This window comes from Phocoena sinus, chromosome 14, assembly GCF_008692025.1.
Source record: "Phocoena sinus isolate mPhoSin1 chromosome 14, mPhoSin1.pri, whole genome shotgun sequence".
Lineage (NCBI taxonomy): Eukaryota > Metazoa > Chordata > Mammalia > Artiodactyla > Phocoenidae > Phocoena > Phocoena sinus.
In genome coordinates this window covers 48,522,315-48,538,999 of record NC_045776.1, presented here as the reverse complement: position 1 = coordinate 48,538,999, position 16,685 = coordinate 48,522,315, and the positions used below count along the sequence as shown (strand labels likewise).

Sequence of the window (16,685 nt, the reverse complement as noted above, 5' to 3'; positions counted from 1 at the left end):
AAAATACAAATCCAAAAGCCCATGGTGATACGAATACAAAAATAAATGAATGAATAAGAAAGGAAACTGTGGCAGAAGGCCAACCAATAAATACAAAAATTATAAAGCTAAAATGGAGATTTCATGAGAGAAAATATTTACTTAGTGTCAAAGCATCTTCCCACAAATTACTTATTATTTACAAAGGGAAAAGAGCGACATTTTAACACTGGAGAAATTTGGTGGACACCACCTTAAACAAGTATTCAGTGTTAACCCCATCAACACTGGTATAGTATAGTCAACATCAGGTACTTCCTGATCTGATGTACTGAGAAGGGCACAGCACCACTTTGGTGGCATTCCCGCCATGGAAGTATGTAACCTGAATTTAATCATGAGGAAACATCAGGCAAACCCAATTACAGATGGGCATTCTATAAAGTGCTGGCAGGTACTCCTCAAAAAATGAGAGACCATTCCAGGTGAAAGGAAACGAAAGAGACATGACAATTAAAAAATTATGCATGATCCTGAATCCCAGATGAGAAGAAAATGAAACAAACAAGGAAAAAAACCTCTAAAGGACATTATTGGGACAACTGTTGAAATTCAAATATTGGCTGTAGATTAGATAACAGTACTCTATGTGTTAAATGTGAACTTTCCTCATTTTGATAAGTGTGCCATAGCCATGTAAGAGACTGTATTTGTTCTTAGGAAATACACCGAATATATTTCGAAGGGTGTGAAGTCTTCAATCTTCTCTCAAATGACTAAGAAAAAAAATTAGTGAAGAGGCAATGACAGATCAAGTAGGGTAAAATGTAAAAAACTGGTGAATCAGATAAGTGGTAGATGGGAGTTATATATACTGTTTTTGCAATTTGTCTCTAAGTTTGGAACTGTATCAAAATAAAAGTTACCAAAACCCACAAAAATATGTATATAGCAATGCTTATATAAGCGTCACAGATTTTCAAACTTACACTCCAAAAAAAACGATAATGGGTTTTCTGAAAGAGAGGAGAGTCTATGGCCTAATAAACTGACTCACTGCAATCCCTTTTTGAAGAGCCACAGTGCACTTCAATAATGAAGCCTATTTAACTGGATTTAATCCAACAGTTCCATAATAATCTGTTCAGGAAACCTGCTTAAAATGGAACACCTATTAAAATCTTACAAAAATATCAGTATTCTGTGGAAAACAGCTGGAGAGCCACTTGTCTAATAAATACATTTCCTATACATGGTTAGTTGAAGAAAGATTTGTGCTAGGAAAATAAGATAGAGTAAGAGATCTACAAACACACACACACACACACACACACACACACACACACCGGAGCAGTGTCAGTATCATCAGTAAGAGAAAAATGACAGGAGTCTAAAAAGAGATATCTATCTAAAACGTCCCACCCAGCCTCATATAGTATGTTCTTGCAGGATATATTTTTAAAGAGGGTGGAAACTTGGCAAACTGAGTTTTACTTTTATCCAACCATTAACTTGAACACATCATGCTTCCTGTCATTTAAAATCTGATTCTTCCCGTGAACTGTATAGCAGAATAGCTTCTGTGCCTTAGCGAGCACCTTTGCAAGACTCAGAGAACACAATGATGAATAAGACAGAGTTCCTGCCATCCAGGAGCTTCCAGTCTAATGAGGGAGATGGAAAGTTAACACATGCAGTGAACACTGTGGTATTCAAGAATAAGCATGGGGCTTTATAGGAACACAAAAAAGGCACCAAACTCAGCAGAGAGCAACCAATCAGTGAAAGTTCTCTTGAGATGATATTTAAACTAAAATAAGTTTGTGCACACTAAACTTCTGTGAAAACTTATTCAGAAGGTATTTTTAAACTTTATTTTAGCCACCCAATGTTAGACTCTGTATCTACAAGGTATCACGGTAATTAAAAAAAAAAAAAAGGAAATGAAAACATATCCATTAGCTATTAAAATCTGGGTACAATTCAAAATCTAAGGATGACTGTGACAGTGAGTTTGCCGTAAACCATCATCTTGGAATTCTTTCTAAAGCGCTTCTAGACTTACCTAGGTACTCAAGTAGAAGAATGTAACAGCTGGAAGAGGGGGTGACAAAAAAAAAGGAACAAACGGAAAAAATCAGAAATAGAACAGTATGAGAAGACAAGAAGTGGCAAGTGTTGTTTACCTGTCAGCGGGAAAACAAGAAACAAACGGAAAAATCAGCAATAGAGAAGACGTACGAGAAGATGAGAAGTGGTAGGTGTGTTTACCTGTCAGCTGACATCGATTAATCTTGTGTTCTGTGATGTCACTCAGTGACTCAAACACCTGGAAGCAGCTGTCACAGCTGTGCACGCCTTCGTCTTCCAGCTCCTCACCATCTTCCGGCCTCTTCTTACAGTCCCCTGCCTCTCCATCTTCAGTCTTGTCTTCAAGTTCACAGTTGGGGTCTGAAAAAAAATCAAGACTGTAAGTATGGCGTTTAAAGACAGGTTCTTTTAAAGCAGCGCTTCATCTTGCTACCCAAACCAGAAACACCTTTCTCCTTGAAACTGCACTAGGAGGGCTTTATTGTAGATTTTATTACAGAAGCATCAAAAGTGAGACTTCCCTAAAATTTGTCAGTTCGTGATGACTGGAGTTTTTCCTTTTCTCCTCCAACATGTAGCCCTTTTCTCAGCTCCTCTTTCAAATAATTTGCCACACTTAAGGTTAACTTTGACATTTTTTTACAGCCTTTGTTTGCTTACAAGAGAGAGATAAATCACTTTTTTTTTTTTTTTTTTTTTTTTTGTGTTACGCGGGCCTCTCACTGCCGTGGCCTCTCCCGTTGCGGAGCACAGGCTCCCGACGCGCAGGCCCAGCGGCCATGGCTCACGGGCCCAGCCGCTCCGCGGCATGTGGGATCTTCCCAGACCGGGGCACGAACCCGCGTCCTCTGCATCGGCAGGCGGACTCCCAACCACTGCGCCACCAGGGAAGCCCAATAAATCACTTTTAAAATTAAACAGTCTCCAATGCAAAGGGAAACACCACTGTGCTTGAGAATGAATTCCTTTTCTGCTAAATATACTCTTTCACAGGAAATTACCAGAATTAGCCAAAAGTCTAGAGTAAGCTAAGCTAATTACCATAGGCACAAAATTGACCTTTACTTATAGACTGGTCAAAACACACAGTTACCCCATTATTTGTTAGACAGCAATAGCAAAATAAGTTCTATCACATAGCATAACATTCTTGCAAGCACCAATTCAAGTGTAAATGTACTGGTATGTCTCTTGTTTCCAAAATCATCAAAAAATAAAACAAAATATACAAAGAGCAACTGCAAATTATAATCAAGTCAACAACTTGAACCGGCATTATCAGTTTCGAAAAGCTAAATAGAGGGAAAACTAAAAATAGTGCCATTGTAACCCTAAGAATGATACACAAATATCATTCATAAGAGAGCAAAACACATGCAATATTTTCACTTAGAGCTCAATAAATACGTTGTGATTTTCTTTATGCTGTCTTTTGCCTCATTTTAGCGAAGTATCCCCAAACATTCTAGTGTCACTGCTCCTCTTTGCAGGAAAGCACAGAGGGAGAGAAGACGCCTCTTTAGGGAAAATTAGGATAATACAATCTGTGACTTAACTTACGGGACATTCATTTCTAATAGCAAGAAGTCCTCCAAAGTCAGAAATAAATTATGTCTCAAAATAGAATCTTCCATGAACAGTTACAAAAGAACTGTATCGAGATACCTAAGAAATATGTAATGTGTTATCTGTAGTCAATTTGTTTAGATATGGGAGGATAAATATTTGCAATGTTACGATACAGAATTCACAGGATCAAACTAGCCCAGACTTCTTAGAAAAGTCAGTAAGTGCCACCATACCACTGTCCGCTGTCGGAAAGTGCTTCCTGCTACCTTGCATGTCACGTGCTTCTACAAACCTATTTCTACAAGCCACGGTGCTCCCCTTTGGCTGGAAGTTATTCCAAAGCCTTTCTACACATCTGCAATAAACGTAACTATACCACCACCCTTCAAATGATTCACATATACCAAAATCAACTTACATGTCAACATATATAATAATCTCTTGGGTTTGTAAAACAAAAGCAGAATTCCCAAATCAAAGGGCAAGTAGTTTTGTTTTTTTGTTTATTTTCAAAAAAACCTAAAAAACGTGTTTAAGTAAATTGGTAATTTGAGTTGATTTGCCGTCTGGAAAATTAACTCAACACTCTACGCAGTACCCATTGCAACCCACTGGCGTTTAGACTGCTCATCCCTGGGGGAGTAATCACAAGATCTTTTTCGTTTGTCTTGTACTTTGCCCAGCACAGCATGGTGTCCAGGTGAGTGTTTAGTAAATATTATTTAATGATGACAAGAAGGGAGAGGAGGGAGTAAAAAAAGAGTATACTAAAAAGTCCTTTACTGGTATTTATTCTGTAAACAGGAACAGACCAGTCATCTCCAAATTCAAAAGCACCTACATGCCTACATTTTCCAAAACTGACACTGTATAATCCATCACATTTGCCTTTGCTGGTTTCAAATGTTTCATCTAGAGCTACAGACACAAGAAACAGGTAATGGTTCAAAGAGCTCCAACAAGCTAAAACCAAGTGGTAAAATACTGCCAAATTAGAGTAATTCAGGAAAACAAATAACTGTCCCAATTATGGCGAACTGGCCGGCACACCGTTAACACCGCTAAACACTTGGTGGAAGGCAGCAGGCGTACACTGAACACTCGGTTGTTTAGCATGATTTTCCAGTTTCTCATAAAACTGACAGCACTCAGAGAAATGTGGCTGCTAGGTCTGAATTTTAATACGATTATTTAAATGCTATGCATCAAGTTTGCAGGCCTGTTTGTTTTTAAATAAGCAGACACTCTGAATACTTTAAGTAGTATGCAGCGAAAATGATAAGAACTTGCCTCCCTTATTATTCAAGGATATGGACACTTTACACGAATCCAAATCAAAAATATCAAACAAATAGGGAAGCCTGCATGATGCTTTAGCTCTTAACAACTAAAGAATGACCCCAGTCCATGCTTCTGACACTGTGGCTAGTTATTAAAATGAGGGTCATTTTAAGACTGATAAAAAATGGTTTTGCTTCCACTTCTGCATTTACAGATAGAATCCTTCAGGGGCTGAAGCCAGTCAAGCTTATTCACTTCTGCTGCAACTTCAGGACGCAAGCTCCAGCCAACTGGCGAATTGTTTTTTAGGTCACCACTTAAGAGGGACCCTCTGGGGGGTGGGTGCGATTATAGCCTATGATGCTTTGGTGTAGCACAATGAGTCCTGGAAACTCAGACTCTCTCCCTGAGAGTAGATTTTTTTTTTTTTTTTTTTGGCCAACCTCCACATCCAGGAGGAATTCTTTCTTGCCCATTCGAAAGATGGGTTTAGGGCTTTCCTGGTGGCGCAGTGGTTAAGAATCCGCCTGCCAAGGCAGGGGACACGGGTTCGAGCCCTGGTCCAGGAAGACCCCACATGCCGCGGAGCAACTTAAGCCCGTGCTCCACAACTACTGAGCCCACGTGCCACAACTACTGAAGCTTGTGTGCCTAGAGCCCGTGCTCCGCAGCAAGAGAAGCCACAGCAATGAGAAGCCCGCGCGCCGCAACGAAGAGCAGCCCCCGCTCGCCGCAGCTAGAGAAAGCCCGCACGCAGCAACGATGACCCAACGCAGCCAAAAAAAAAAAAAAAGCAAAACAGAAAAAACAAAACGAAAGATGCATTCATTTGCGTTAGGAGTTTCCATTCCTAATGGCAGCTGAGGTAGGAAGATTCTAGAAAGCTGACACTGTCAACCATTTCTTTCCCACAGGCGGCTACACTTCAATAATTGCACATGGCCTTAGTTATGTAGTTTTTATAGAGCCCTTTGAGAGTCAGTCATAAGAAATAACTGTACTGCTCTGCTAGCCATTCAGACCTCTGACTTCAGCCCAAGGAGTTATAAATACAAGGTCCGTCCCTGTAAGCACTGCTCCAACCCGAACACCACTGCAGGACGAACAGCTGTTATTCCAACTCTACTGTTGTACTACCAACCCACCCAAAGGGCAATATTTTAAGATATCCGCACACCCCCCCTGCACTGCCATCACAGACCCCATCATAGCCACAGGCACCACTCTGTCCTCTGCCCTAGAGAAGGCCACCCAAATTCGTTTCATCCATCACAGATGACCTCTGCCCAACCAACCTGCAGGCTCATCCCTTCAAAAGGGTCCCTATGATGCACTGGACTGAGAGTGTTCAGACTCGGATAAAAGACACAACTATCACTGTAAAAATAAATGGCAGCTCTCTGTTTCCGATTTTGTTAACGTTACTTGTAAATGGAAATTTAAAAGAAGTGTAATTTTTCCCCTTATTATGTTCCCTGGCGGGTGGTTCCTTCCTTCTTCTCATCCTCCTCTTCATAAGCATTGTTATTGCTACAACTTGGTTTAATAAAATTACAAATTGGGGGAAAATGAAAAACTGCACTGGCTTAAAAGTGTTGGAGGCCATAAACCCATGGACGTCAATTAATTTCAAGTGTGGGATCAGTTTAAGGCCAACCAGCAGAAATTCTGTTCTGTCCATGTAAAAATGAGGTTTCACCACATTTACTTTTTATAACCTATATAAAAGTCAAGTAAAAGTAATGAATATCTAAAACCCATCTCAGTGGACTGGCAAAGGCTATCTGTATTCTTGAAACTCATCCTACATATTTCTCTCTGTGCAACAAGGATTCCATGCCTGATCAAAGTTAAAATGTCAAACCACTGAGAAAACAGCCCAATTTCCAATCCATTTCACTGCCTAGAAATGGACCTCCTTCCAAGCCACTTTTGCATGGAAAAGCACTGGCAAAAGAAAGAAAAACTAAGAGATCATGTGGTTATAATTATTACCAGGCAAGGAATATTTCTGCAGCTCAGTGGTAAAGTAAAACTCTGTTGCTCTCTGCTCCCAGTACTGTCCATCGCAAAACAACTGCCTCATTAAATCTCTGCAGTGAGATTAATATGCCGTAGCTGCACTACATTTATAACCTGGTACTCTATAAAAAGCACATTTAATGGCAAGAGCCAGAGCCTAGATACAGAGTATTACTATAAAAACTTCTGGCAGCGAGTATGCAGTCCAGGCCCTCTGTCCTTCTTGCTGGAGATGTAAATGAGGCTTTTCCTGGTAGACTCGAAGCATGAGGCTCTACCTTACAAACCAGTACAGGCAGAAACACAGGGTTCTGAGGATGATGTAAATACGTACGCAAGAAGACTACTTAACAACTAAGATTGGCAAGAGATGAATGAACCCAAAATACTCAAACACAAACACAAACTTAGAACTGGACCATTTCCTTATAGTTTGTTCTCTGGTCATAGCCAGCTTTTCACCAAATGAAACAACCATGGCATGAATTACTCAATCTTAAAGCAACCCACATAGTGCCAGTAAGTTCAAACATAACAGCTGAAATATGCATACTGCCTTAAAAAAAAGAACATGTGATGACCATGACCTCCTGGAACATAATTACCTAAAACTATAAAAAAAAAAAAAAAATAGATGTTCAAGAAAAAGTGGCCTCAACACTACATTACTAGTGGACTGGTAAAAATACGTTTTCGTTATTTTGGAAAGCTGCCTAAGTTTTTTCTTCCAAGGATATCTTCTGAAAATAAAAAAAGCACTATAACCCAGGTCTTATTTTGAGGAACCCTATGGTGAATAAGTAAACAAGTAATTTAAACAAATGCATTCCACACTCAAATGTCCCCAAATCAATACAAATGATGCACCCCAGGTTAACAATAATCTTGTGCAAATAATAATTAATTGTCTGATGTTGTTGGGTTTTTTAAACATCTTTACTGGAGTGTAATTGCGTTACAATGGTGTGTTAGTTTCTGCTGTGTAACGAAGTGAACCAGCTATACATATACATATATCCCCATATCTCCTCCCTCTTGCGTTTCCCTCCCACCCTCCCTATCCCACCCCTCTAGGTGGTCACAAAGCACCGAGCTGACCTCCCTGTGCTATGCGGCTGCTTCCCACTAGCTATCTATTTTACATTTGGTAGTGTATATATGTCCATGCCACTCTCTCACTCGTCCCAGCTTACTCTTCCCCCTCGCCATGTCCTCAAGTCCATTCTCTATGAAAAGAAACGAAATTGAGTTATTTGTAGTGAGGTGGATGGACCTAGAGACTGTCAAACAAAGTGAAGTCAGAAAGAGAAAAACAAATACCGTATGCTAACACATATATATGGAATCTAAAAAAAAAAAAAAAAAAAACGGTTCTGAAGAACCTAGGGGCAGGGGCAGGACGGGAATAAAGACACAGACCTAGAGAACGATGTTGTTTTTAAGGCTCACATGTGGTCACAACAACTGGCCTTCTAGGGTTTACTGACATCTTTAGAAGTCCCACACCTAAAAAGAAAACCAGATACTACTCCTATTTAGAGCAAACCACGTCTGAAAGCACTCCTCCCCTCCAAGTATGTTCAAATCCCATGAACTGGTGTATCTTGATAACTTTCTAAGAACAGAGGACAAGTGACCTTCGGTTTACCAAGAGTTAACAAGGAGCCTCCCGCCTTTTCAAAAACCAAAGGGTGGGATCATTATTTTGTGCTTTCTGGGCTCTACATACGCATTGTCACTGGAAATCCCATAAGATGAAAACAGATTTAGGGAAAATAAATCGTCCACTGTTTATAAAATCTCAAGCAGGCTCTAATGAAGGAAGGCACCATCTGGCCCACACCCACCTGCTACTCTGCTACCTCACTTTTTTCGACTCTCAAGAAAAGGTAAACAAACAAAAGGAAACAAAAACAAAAGCAATCAGTGAGGTGGCCAAGGATGAGCATTCCTGGAACTTTGGCTTCAGGACAGGGACAGCCCTCCCAGGCTGAGACCTGGCTGATGACAACAGGTCCAAAGAGCTCAAGTGGCCAAGGATAAAAACGTGCTCTTTTTACTTTTCCTGCAATGTTTATCTTCTAACCACTCTATTCTGTGAAAGTTATTAAATTGTTTTACAGAAAAAAAGGAAAAAACAAAACAAAAAAACAATAAACCTTTTCATGTACTGTTCTCTCCTTTGTCTCTAAAATCTTCCCAGACAAAAAGAATTATCTCTATGTTAAACAAAATCACACAGTTGAAGTTTAGAATTTCTGTGGTTTTGCTTGATCTACAGGTCTATCATGATCCTTGAAGACCAAAGAGAAAGATCACAGGTGCACTATTATGAAGGAGCACATGCCAAACATGAATTTACTACCACTCTTCTTTCTACAATGAAATTCCTTGCAGGAGGATGCTGAGTGGGAGGAAATTAGCCTTGGGAGAGGTTAAGACACACACACACAAATACACAAAACAAAAAAATATACATGCACGTTTTGGAACCAAATAAAACGTTTCTTGGCTTCTAATCAGAATCTTACTCAAATTTCTTTCCTCTTCTTCATCCCTCTTTATCTTTAACATGAAATGTAGAAGAAAAGCCATCTTAGCACTCCAACTTTCATACAGAGTATTTATAAACAGATCCCTGCCTTAGTCATTTAACCTTCGAGTGACTGTGGTTGCCTTGTCACACCTTCAGTAAACAAACATTTTCTGAGCACCCACACAGTAATTGGCATTTGGCTAAGGCCCTCGAGATGCAAAGTCTAAGACCTGGTCCTTGTCCCAAGGAGCTTGCAATCTGCTGCAGAGCTTCCCAACCAGCGGGTCAAAAGCGGGTTCAGGTGTTCAAGGATATTGATCCTTTCCGCCCTCGAAGTGGCCACGTACCGCTTGAGATAACTGGAAACGGCAGGCCAGTTGCCTCTCCATTTATCCAAGTGTTTCCCTTCAAAACATCATTTTTCTGCGTGTGCCATGACATGAGAAGGGCTGGCAAGCACTGGGGAAGGGGGAGAGAGAGATGAGTAAACCAATGACTGAAGAAGGAGGGATAACTGCTCGGATGGAGGAGCCCACAGACTTTTAAAAGCCCACAGGCTTTTCTTTCTTAATATAATTTTTTAAATTTTTATTTATTTTTGGCTGCGTTGGGTCTTTGTTGCTGTGCACGGGCTTTCTCTAGTTGCGGCGAGCAGGGACTACTCTTCGTTGCAATGCATGGGCTTCTCATTGTGGTGGCTTCTCTTGTTGCAGAGCATGGGCTCTAGGGACACGGGCTTCAGTAGTTGTATCACGCGGGCTCAGCAGTTGTGGCACGCAGGCTCTAGAGCACAGGCTCAGTAGTTGTGGCACACGGGCTTAGTTGCTCCGCAGCATGTGGGATCTTCCTGGACCAGGGCTTGAACCCGTGTCCCCTGCCTTGGCAGGCGGATTCTTAACCACTGTGCCACCAGGGAAGCCCAGCCCACAGGCTTTTAAATCAGATGGTGCAGAGCAGGAAAATGTTACACAAAGAGTAGCAAAATTGGGCTAAGTTTTAAAGAATGGGTAGCACTGAGGGCAAGTAGAAGATGGCTCTCCAAAAAGAGGAAACATATGTAAAGGCAGAGATGCAAAACATGATGCTTTCCAGGAAGTGCAAGCTCTTCTGTGCAACTCAAATGAAGGGCTCTGGATAGAGAGGAAAGAAAGGGGAGCAGTGGCAGGGACAAGGCTAGAAAATTGGGCAGATCACGAAGGAACTACTGTGAACTAAATGTTCAAATGTTAACCTTGGCGCTATGAGAAATCATTGAAGGATTTTAAGGAGAGCGACTGATCACATTTACATTTTAGATAGATGCCCCACTGGTGATTAAGAAGATGGTTTGGAAAGAGACCAGACCTGGAAGCAGGGAGACCACTATGTAGGGTCTGACATAATGCAGGGAAGAAGTCCAAGAGAGCAAGCTAAATCAATAGCAGAAAGGAGGTCATGGGAGGCATCCCAGAAACAGGATTCGGAGGACTTAGGACTGACTGTGACCCTAAGAAAATGGGGAGCTGTCTCAGTGACAGCCAGGCATTGGGCATGGTGGAGCCAGTCCCAGAGATGAACCTGCTATCTTGGCTTTAAAATAGATGTATCAACCAAGGCTAATTAATGACTTGCTTTCTTCACTATCTTCACACCCAGATTTTGCCTTTTATCCACAATCCCAATAAAGCCAAAGGTGGAGACAGACTGGACAGAAATATCACAATCACACCAGCTAACTTTTTCATCTAGTGCGAGAGATTTGCAAAGGCCCCGGTGACACTTCCTGGGACTTAAGAGGTTTTTGGTGAGATTCCCTTTACTTTCATCTTATTTCAAACACACACAAAGCCAAGGGAACATAAATGCAAAATTTGACTAAGAACAAAAACAGGTACTGATTCTAATAACTCGCTTTTATTCCATCTTTTAGGAAAAAAAATTAACCCTTAGTTTAAGTTAACATGATTCCACATGTAGTTCATGATCCTTTTTGAAAGACAAGGTAATAACACTAGACCACTACTGTCAATAATATAAAGCCAAATGAAAACATTAGAACATTCACATTAAAAGGCTTAGCCTTCGGGCTTCCCCGGTGGCGCAGTGGTTGAGAGTCCGCCTGCCGATGCAGGGGATGCGGGTTCGTGCCCCGGTCCGGGAACATCCCACGTGCCGCGGAGCGGCTGGGTCCGTGGGCCGTGGCCGCTGGGCCCGCGCGTCCGGAGCCTGTGCTCCGCAACGGGAGAGGCCACAGCAGTGAGAGGCCCGCATACTGCCACAAAAAAAAAAAAAAAAAAAAAAAAAAAAAAAAAAAAGGCTTAGCCTTCATGTGGAAGAAAATAGTGCGAGAAACCACAAAAAATGATAACAAGTCAACAGGGCAAATATGAGATGGAAACACTAAAATGGGGACACAAACTCAAAATGATCTAACCTAATAGAAAAAGAAAAAAATTACCCTGCAAAGGTTTGGTTTTGTTTTTCCCCTAGATGAAGGGTTTCCAGTGAACTCTCCAATGTCTTTTTATCGTTGTTTTTGTTTTGTTTGGTAAGGCTTCTTGACATACACCTTTCTTCTCACCAGATTTGAGACTCTTGATTCTTCCAGTTACCCTGATACCTTCATGCTCAACATCGCTGGCTCACTGAGAAGGGGCTGTTGATAACATCTGAGTATAGTCCCTAACTCCCTACAAAAACAAACAAACAAACAAAACCAACTTCTACATCCTTATGCTCAATATTAAACCAAGCCTCATGGACCCTTTCTTCCATTTTATATCAGAAAAAATATTACATAAAAATATTTTTAATATCCAGATATACAGGTCTAATTTGCTACAGCCAAGTGATTTTAAAACTGCTAAAAATCCACTCTGAAGGAAAACAAATTATTTTTTTAAAAGATTTATGCATAGTTTTTAGCACATAATGACCAGGTACCTTGAAAAATGCTTCTTAGGGCAACTACAACAATGAAGGAAACACGTTTTGAAAGTAGGATTCAGGCATTTGGATATCTGGGGAAAAGTCTAGTTATTTCTTCTTTAAATGTAACCAATAAGCCTCAGGTATAGTGGCACAGCGAGGAAGCATTACTCCATCCCAGCCAAAGAAAATCTGGGAAGAAAAGTTTTATATTCCAGGCGTCATACTTTCTGATACTTCTACCAACTGTTCTTATGACTTCAGCTATTTTAGATAACACCAATCCAATTGTAACAATATTTCTTAATTGGACACAAAGTCACCTATGTCAACAATCACTGAAACACTAGCTTAGGGAGAAAGTTTCGCTTTGAACAAGAAATATCCGTTTGCTGCAACGTAACAATGATCATCTTTAAATTTTGAGATGATAAACTCCAAACTCATTCACAAAAATCATTCAAATATTACCACTCCATTCTCTTCATTAGTGACTTTGTTTTTGCTTTTGTTTTAATTTGGCAAGTTCCTCTTCTTAATTGCAATGATATATTTGAAAGACGGGACAACTGGTTTTGCCTAAAGGCTGTGAATTAAACACAAGATCTGGATGGAGCATTATTATGCCACTAAATGGAATCACATAGCTCAGGAACATGAAACATTTTGCTTATTTTTTTCCTTTTTCCCCTTCCAAAGCTCCAACTGGTTCTCAAACAAACTGGGGATCAAACTGTCACTAAAATAAAGTGGAAAATAATTTTAAAACAACATTTTTTTAAAGATTTTTTTTTCTTTCCTTATAAGCTGGCACACAAGTAAGTGTACAGCCCACATTTCTAAGAAATGATCCCATTCAGGAAGATAAGAAAGTAGTTTCTAAACAACTTATTTGGTAACATGATGGCTCAGCGAAAAAGAAAGAAGGAAAGAGAAAAATCCTATAAAATAAGGTACATGTTTGTATAAAGAAAGATCAGAACAAAAAGTGAGGCTGTGATTTATGACTTATGAGCTATTACAAAATACAAGAAAATTTATGTACAATTGGAAAAAATTCATTTTGTTCTCCTTTAGTTGGGCCAATAAATTTTAAAATATAGGCAACCCTAAATGTCTAAGGTTCCTTCAGCCTGATCAACAAAACAAGAAAGGCCACACAACCAAAAATAAACTATAAAAATAGATCATTATTGATTTAGTATCATTTCTGAAACACTTTCCTTAAGGAATTTGAAACAAAGGGAATAAAAGAGCATCATTTTTTAACTTTTTAACTGCACTTTTCATTTCCTAGAACACAAGAACTGCTTATGTTTCCATGAGTTTAATGTTTTGCTTTAGTTCTAATGCAATATCTCCAAAAAACAGATTTTAATAAGGCACCTTTTCCTACAGAATGACAACCTTGCCAAATGTGCATTCCATCTGCATGTATCTGCAGACAAGTAATAAAGACACCAGGGCCATTAGCATAATCAATACACAATTTACAGAGCTACCCAGATAGAACTGAAAGTGAACGTGTATGCCATTATCTTAGTAACTATAAATTAATAGTCGTTTGTGGAAATATATCCCCACTTACATTGTTTCAATCCTGACTTGTCAAGATAATGAGCATAGATATAGATATAAATAGTATATATTACACATAAACATTTTAAATGATGATTTATTATCAGATAATCCCCAAATATGCATAAAGTAAAATCAACTAAATCAATCACACATAGGGCAGAATGGCTGATAAGTAACCATATTTAACCATTTTGGTTTTTTACCATGTGCTTTAATAAGCAGAAAATATATACATAAATATACACATATATATAACATTCAGAAACATAATTTTCACTGGAGAAGGAACATGTTCTCAGATGGTGAGCCAGGAGATCTCACTCTATTTTCTTAAAAGAATAATAAGGACACTAATCTGGTCAATTCTACTACTTGCTGCTTGCAATTTTAAAAAATCCAACCCTTTTGAAAGTTTGTATTTAGCAACACTATAAAAAAAAAAAAGTATGTACCATCTCTGAGCTCTCATCTCTAAGACATCAGAATTGGCATCATTTCTTCAGGGATGGTGACGGGTCGTGCCCGATTCCCTCCATAGATGGCATCGATGTCCCACCAGTCCTCGGGACAGCCCACATCCAACACGTGTGTCCATCTTGTCACAACAACAAAGCAAATTTGCATGGAAAAGTGGCATATTTCAAATGAAAGAAAGCAGACATTGCTTCAGGATGGTAACCTGCCAGTGGGAAATGTGAATTGTTTTTTCCCCTAGCTTCTCCACACAGTGTATTTAAAACACCCAACGTGACATTACCAGGAACTATTCAGCCCAAAGTCAGCTGCATTGCTCCAATGTTCCAGGCACAGTCATCGGTCACTTCTCCTATCACTCAAACTGGTGGAGGGCTCGACCTAAGCAAATCTCCTGACCTTTCAGTGACAGCAACCAGAACACCTTTGAAAGTCCACTCAACCTCTGTAAGTATTTCTGCTGAGAGCTCACCAGCAATGGGAAAACACTCCTGGGTCCCTCACTCCAGCACCGCACCCCACCCCACCCTGACCTTCTCTAATGGGTCCCTCACTCCAGCACCGCACCCCACCCCGACCTTCTCTAAAATACCTCCCAGATCAGCTTTCTGAGGCACACGATTCTTGTATCTGAAGCCAAAGCCTTTAATCACACAATTAGGGATTTGTCAGGTTTCCACTGCTTTCAATTCTCTCTCAGGTGTAACTGACTAATATCATTTTTTTTTTTCTTGTAGAAGTAACTTTTGGGGCTTGGGGGTGGAACAGCAGAGGGAACTGAGATCAAAATGCTTAAAGCAAAAGGAACACAAGAGGGGCGAATGTGGTGGCCAGAGGATTCATTATTTCCACCTCTTGGCTGGGCTTAAGATTGGCCTTGGCTTCTTCTATTAGAAAATTCTGAGACCCAAGTCTACCTGTTTTCAAGTCAGGAAATCTACATTCTTTTTCTGCTTCAGCCGTGCTAATGGGATGAGATACAGCTGTGTCTGTGCCTCAGTTTCCTCGTCTATAAAACTGAGACAATGATAACTGACAAGATTCACTTAAGATCAAATGAAATAGATACACAGTGTCTTTAGAAACATTAAAGAGGTGCCCAAATACAAAGTATTTGCCATAATGATTGAACTCACCAGAGCTCCAGCTCCATTACCCCCCTTTCATTCTAGAGAATGGTTACTAAAAGTTGAATATAAAAACTTACACCATTCCTCTTAGGCCTTCTCCAGGAGGGGGAATAGTTTCTGTTCTACACAGAGACAAGGCAGCCACAGACTGTGCCGTGCACACCTCAGGACTTTGCAGAAGAGGGAAAGATGAAGAAGAAGAACTGTGTCTGCTTCCTCAGCTTCCCCGTGGACTTCACCCATAATCAAAAGCTGGTACTACTTACAAACTTTCTAAGAGGCTGTTAAGTTACCTGTTGGGCATCTTACATGTGTTACCTAATACAACAGCCCTGTGAAATAGATTCTTACCATTTTATTGGTAAGAAAGCTGAGGCTTAGTAGGTTTCATAACATGCAGGATTCAAAACCAGGTCATTAGGCATGGTATCCCTCAGGTCAACTCATTGGGACACACTGAGAGGGGACAAAAGCCTGAGACCTTGACAGCTAACACTAGACTAAGGAAGGTGACTCTCACAGGGCAGGAGGTCTAGGATTCTGGCTTTTGTTGAGAGGCTGAGAGGGATGGGGAAAGACACTTTACCTTCTACAGCCTAGAATGTGTACAGCTGTGAGAGGCAATTCCTAGAATCAGAAATCAAGAGACTGAGACTCTTCCCTATTCTATCACAAAGTCCTGGTGACTTGAGATGGGGCACAGAAGCTCTTCCGGTCTTGGAGACGTCAGGGTAGATGGGTGCTCCAGCATCCTTGCCCCGCTCAGGCCACTGCACTTCCTTGGCCTCTCGCCTCTTCTCTAACAAGACATCCAGCCCCAGCCAGGGCCAACCTGTTAGGAAACTGAAAGGCTACCACTGCCCTTTCTAAAGAGTCTTCTAGGATATCTATTTCAAATTATCTCAAAGTGGAACTTCCTTTGTCACTTACTATCATTTAAGGGTATTCCACTCATTAAAAGTGGCCTCGCACAATCCTCTTGACTCTCTCCACCCTGATTTTCAATTACTATTTCTTTCACTTCATTTAGCATTAAAGTTGAAGGAAAAAGTATAAATGGATATTTGAAAGTCATCTGATTGGATGTATTAAGGTTTTAGGCTTTGTCCATATAG

The 16,685-nt window shown here is 40.3% G+C and overlaps 1 protein-coding gene across 1 annotated transcript in view; it reads right to left on the bottom strand.

The window, feature by feature from the left end:
• ZNF521 (zinc finger protein 521) overlaps nt 1-16,685 on the bottom strand; it is a 282,650-nt gene that overhangs the window by 250,565 nt on the left and 15,400 nt on the right. Inside the window, exon 2 of the mRNA XM_032653879.1 lies at nt 2,251-2,430. Within this exon, the coding sequence (XP_032509770.1) occupies nt 2,251-2,430 (180 nt within the window). The remainder of the gene's footprint in view (nt 1-2,250; nt 2,431-16,685) is intronic.